Consider the following 6,000-nt stretch of genomic DNA (forward strand, 5'->3'; position numbering starts at 1 on the left):
TTCAGGACAATAACTTGTGTTTAAGTGTATGGACTCTATGAAATTGTGCCACAATGTTCCAAACCTTTACAAGAAGGTTGGGATTGATTTGAAGGGTTAAGGGTCAAACCGTTTAGGAATTAGAGGCCAAAATGGGGCAAAAAAAAAAAATGATTTTCATGTTTCCGGACAATAACTTAAGTATAAGTCTACGGATCTCTATGAAATTGTACCATAAGGTTCCATACCAAAACAAAGGAAAGTTTGGATTGATTTTTGGGGTTATGGTCCTAACCGTTTGGGAAAAAGGGGCCAAAATCAATATTTTTTTAATACTTTGTATAAATTGCTAATTTTGTGAGTAATTTCAATGGGGTTTTGAATTCTTGGGATTCTTTAATATGCTTAATTTAACCGTGTATTTAGATTTTGGATTTTGGACCCCGTTTTTAAGTTGGTCTACATAGAGGTCCAAAGGGTCCAAAATGTTTTTTTTATTTCAACAAAAATTAAATTTTGGAATTCTTTGATATGCTGAATCCAACCGTGTATATACATTTTGGATATTGGACCATAAAGGTAAAAGTTCAATTTCAAATTTTTGAGTTCTTAGACAACATTAATTCTGTGTCAGAAACCTATTTTATGTCATATATTTAATCACAATCCAAATTCAGAGCTGTATTGCACAATTTATAGAAATTGTTAATAGATTCATAGATAAAAATAGATATAGCATCATATTCTAATTTTAGAAATTATGTATAAATATAGATTGAAATTTATTGTTCATTATTAGATTTTTTGAAAAATAATTAGAGGTAAGTTTTATAGTTTTTTAAAGACATAGTATTAATTATGAATGAAACTTTGGAAATTCAGAGCTGTATCAAGCTTGATCGTGGTGTCCATCCTTGTCCCAACTGTTCAGGGATCGACTTCTGCGGTAGTATCTAGCTGCGCCCTGTTTATTTGATTTGGGTATATAAATGTCTTCCTTTCAACTAATTTGGCATTTTGCAATAACATTTTGTTTTAGTGAAATCAATTATCGAAAAGTACATTTTACACTCAAAGATTGTAAGTTTTCTGCAGGTTCTTTAATCACCGTGAGACTATAACTGAAATTTTTTATTTACCTTATATTTTTTCTCGAAAGAGTCACACATTTTTAATTAAGATGTAAAGAAAAATAGAAAAATGAATAGGTCTGTTTTTGTACCCGATGGGTTTAAAAAGATAATAAGGCATTTGAGTGAAATATAAAAACAATTGATCCTACAATGCTCGTCCAGATGAAACATAGATAGTTTCCTTCAATTTTTGTTAGCAAAACAGGGTAAAACATTTTGCTACGCAATCTTATCCAGTACTTTATCTTGTTCCTAAAACATATAAAATATATATTTAAGGGTTTGATGAGAGGCAATGTAGTCAATTTGAATAGAGAAAAGACAATTTTCTTGTTGTCTTCTATCACACAGTCTTTTCAAACAGAAATTGGCCTTGGGGTCTAATAAGTATTACTTTGAAGTCCAAAAGAAGGATGAGGTTTACCATAGAAACCTGTTGGAAAAGCTTTATTGTCAAGTTTAAATGGTTATAACTTGAAAACTGTTGGTGATATAGACACGATATCTTCAGTAAAGATCATATTACATTATGACTTACTAAAGTGACAAAAGGTCAACGGTCAGTGTCCTTGTACCTAAACTTAAACTCATTTTCGAAATCTTAATTTCTATAGAATTGTACTTGCTTATGTTTTCATTAGAAATCATAAATTTTATGTAATTTGTAGGACTACACAAAGAGTTGATAGAAGAATGGAAAAAAGAAAAAAATTATGTAATAGAAACAATAGCTATAAAACGCTTATTAGATTTGATTGAAAACAATACCAGCGTAATGGCTGTTGGATCTTCCGGTTGCGGAAAGTCTACTTCTATTCATTATGTGGCACTTTCGTTATATCAAAAGCAGGGATATGAAGTCATCCATGTCTACAGCCCAGAAGAAATAAGACAGTACTATAATCCTGAATGTAAACAAGTAATAGTTTTTGATGATTTATGTGGGAAATCTACCATTGATTTTAACTTAGTTAATAATTGGTCGAGGTTGTTAAATGATATTATAAGAATATTAGAGGATACAAATATTAAAATGCTTTCATCGTGTAGAACACATATTTATCAAGATCGTACATTTAAAGGCCTGGATTTCTCATCAACAATTGTATGTGATCTTCTATCTGAAGAATACCGTCTCACACGGTTGGAAAGACAGCTTATAGGCCAGAGGTACTTATCTAGAGGTGAAATGAAGAAAATAGAAAATACTATTGAAAAGTTTGAATTCTTCCCTCTGCTATGTCGCCTTTATTCTAAACATAAAGTTAACGAAATAGAGGCTTTTTTTTCTAATCCGGACACTATTTTACGAAATGATTTGAAATCGTTCATGCAAGCACAAGATCAAAAAACAATTGCAATACTGACTCTTTTCATCGCTTATAACAATAACTTACACAATGATGTGCTATCACCAGCCTCTGGAATAAAACAAAAAATAGAAGTGATATCTGATAACTTTCATTTGCAAACGCATTTGTCAATCCAAGTTGTAAGGTCAGAATTGAATAATTTAAGGTGTTCTTATGTCAAATGTAGTAAAGAAAAATATAGTTTTCTCCACGACAAACTTTTTGACATATTGGTATCATTCCTCGGAGATCATAAATTTGACCTGATTTTAAATATTGCACATACAAATATCATACGTGATAGTTTTCTGCTCGAATCATTGTTAAAACCGTGTACAGTATTAAAGAAAAACGAAAACATTATTATAGTTCAAAAAGATAAAGAAAAGGATTTTATTTTTCGTTTAGTAAAAGATTTCGAGGATGGATATATCAAAAATGTAATTTTAAATGAACATTTACGTGATAAAAGTTTTAGGAAGAAACTAGTTCAATTGATTAGCCAGTCTGTCGATATGGAAAAAATGATATGCACTATGTCAAGAAATACATTAACTACATTGTTAGTATTTATGGTTGATCAAAATTATTGTGATTTACTTTCAATATTTTTGATAGAAAGCTATAATCTAAATGAATGTGATTGGGAGGAATCGCCGCTGTGTATAGCTATAAAGAAAGAATATACTGATATTGTCAAATTATTGTTAGATCGTAAATGTGACATTAACTTCTTCAAAACGGGCAGTCAAACACCTTTATATGTTGCTGCAAGGAAATCAAGGAATGGTTATTCTTTTGTAAAACTACTGCTAGAGCACTCAGCCAAGACTGATATCCGAGGTCTTTTTGGTAGTACTCCTCTCTATACAGCTACCAAGAAAAATAATGTTGAAGTTGTGAAGCTACTATTAGATCGCTCAGCTAACCCGAATATAAGTAACGATTACAATAATACACCACTTCATGTGGCAATTGCAAAAGGTTATTATGAAATTGCCATGCTGTTGCTAGAGCATAAAGCTGATTTTAATTTTCAAGATGTAGACAACAAAACGCCTTTGTTTCTGTCAGCAGAGAATAAAAATGGTGTTATTAAAGATTTCATATCAAAGATGAGTAACAGTGTAAATGTAAGACGGCAGTATAATTCAGCACTTTTATACATAGCTTGTAACAGTGGTGATTTCAACGAAGTGAAAAACATATTATTGCAAGGTAACATTAACGTCAATAATAACGAAAACGAATTTTTGCAAACAGCTCTGTATATAGCATCAGAGAAGGGTCACAGTGACATCGTTTCTCTGTTGTTCGATCATCAATGTGATGCCAATATCAGCAACAAAAACAAAGACCTACCTTTACACGCAGCCGCGCAAAAAGGTCATACAAAAGTTGTTGAATTTTTAGTAACATACAACGCTAATGATCTTAATAATAACGATAATAAGTGTAAAAAGTCGCCTCTATATTTAGCATCAGAACAAGGTCACACCAAAATTGTTAAATTGCTCATACATTATGAATGTGATACTAATTTAACTAATGAATGCAATCAGAGCGCTCTTTTCGTATCATCATGCAACAACCATGCAGAAATTATAAAATTATTATTAGAAAACAAAAGTGATCCATACATCTGTAATTCACATGCACAAACACCTCTTCATGCAGCATTATCCAACGATCATACGCATATTTTAAATCTGCTATTGGAGTATGGAGTTGATCCTAACTACGCACCTTTTTGCACTACTACTCCTTTGTGTCTTGCTGTAGCTGAAGGGAAGACAAATACTGCAAAATTATTATTGAATTACAGAGCTGATCCTAATATTGTCAACAAAAACAATGAAACATCTTTACACGTAGCAGCAACGAGAGGGTATATAGATATTGTGAAACTTTTGCTCACTAACTCAGCTAACCCTGATATAAGAGATAATCATGGTAAAACTGCTCTGCATATAGCTACTGAGAAGGGGTATTCTAAAATTATAACTTTGTTGCTTTTGTTTCAAGCTAATCCTTATTTACATGACATGTACAATAAAACACCTTTCTTTATTTCTGTAGAAAAGGACATTGATGTTATTTTGAACATTATATTAAAGACACTTCCTAAGGTAAATGTTAGACAGACATATGTTTCAATGTGCTTGTACAAAGCGTCAAAATGTGGTGATTTACAAAAGGTTAAATTATTGTTCAAACAGAATACTGATATAGACTTCGATTATTCGGATAATGAATGCAAGCAAACAGCTCTGTATATAGCATCAAAGAGAGGTCATAGTGATATTGTATCATTTTTGTTAGATTTAAAATGTGATCCTAATATTGCCAATATGTACAATGAGACTCCTTTGTATATCGCGCATTGCAACGGTTATACAGCTATTGTGAAAGCACTGCTCAAAATGAACAGTTTTTTCTTTGAAAAAAGTAATCGAACATCCCTATATATGGCTTCATCTGAGGGTCATACAGACATCGTTAAATCATTGTTGAAATATAATATTGATGTTAATTCGACTGATAATGAATACAAACAATCAGCATTGTATGTAGCGTCAAAAAATGGTTATATTGACATTGTTGCCTTGTTAATACATAATGGGGGTGATATCAATTTGACTAATAAATATTGTCAAACACCCCTTTACATAGCATCAAGTATGGGTCATACTGGTGTTGTAAAACTTTTGTTAGTAAACAATTGTGATCCTAATATATGTAGTGTATACGACCAAACTAGTCTCCATGTAGCAGCATATCGTGGTCATATTGACATTGTTAAACTTTTGTTACAATATAACTGTGATCCTAATATTTGTGATATGTATAATCAAAATCCTATTCATGGAGCATCATATGAGGGTCATACAGAAATCATAAAACTATTGATAGAACACAATTGTAGTCCAAACATATTGAACAAATATGAACAGACACCTCTAGATGTAGCTATAAACAATCGTCATGAAACTGTTGTTGAAATATTGTTGGAAAACATTTGATTTTATGTAGAAAGGTCTTATATATATCTAATTAATTAGAGATATTGAAAATTATTGATATGATCTTACTGCATTTTCTTTCTATGTCAAGACTGATTGTGATCAACAACACTGTCTGTATGAAAGAAAAAAAATATTTACTTCTTACATGCTCTTGATATGTATGTATTATCTGTGTCATTTATGTGCATTTAATAAAGATAACTTAAATGAAACATATTTTGATCTTCAGGTCTCGACAAAGACTTTACAATTGAATTTTTAACATGTTAATTTGATAGTTTAGAACACCACTTTAAATTTGACTGATGTATACCTAAACAAGAGGCTCTCAAGAGCCTGAATCGCTCACCTGTTATTTTTTTGCTTAAATCTTTCATCAATGATTATTTTTGCTTTTTACCCATATGTTCCATTTTAGCCATAGTGTCTATGTTTCTTGACGTACAAGGAAATGAAGTACAAAATTTATACTAGATTCATTTGAGAAGATTTTTAAAGTTGAAAAACATA

General features: G+C 31.1%; 1 protein-coding gene across 6 annotated transcripts in view; it reads left to right on the plus strand.

Annotated features, from left to right (window-relative positions):
• The window catches only part of LOC127729152 (ankyrin-1-like), a 43,562-nt gene extending 37,860 nt beyond the window's left edge, over positions 1 to 5,702 (plus strand). For all 6 annotated transcript variants that reach the window (XM_052236822.1, XM_052236817.1, XM_052236823.1 and 3 more), the window contains one exon: positions 1,781 to 5,702. In XM_052236822.1, the coding sequence (XP_052092782.1) occupies positions 1,888 to 5,487 (3,600 nt within the window). In that variant the 5' untranslated portion in view covers positions 1,781 to 1,887 and the 3' untranslated portion in view covers positions 5,488 to 5,702. The remainder of the gene's footprint in view (positions 1 to 1,780) is intronic.
• Positions 5,703 to 6,000: the final 298 nt, after the last annotated feature.

This window comes from Mytilus californianus, unplaced genomic scaffold (assembly GCF_021869535.1).
Source record: "Mytilus californianus isolate M0D057914Y unplaced genomic scaffold, xbMytCali1.0.p SCAF_2, whole genome shotgun sequence".
NCBI classification, from domain to species: Eukaryota; Metazoa; Mollusca; class Bivalvia; order Mytilida; family Mytilidae; genus Mytilus; species Mytilus californianus.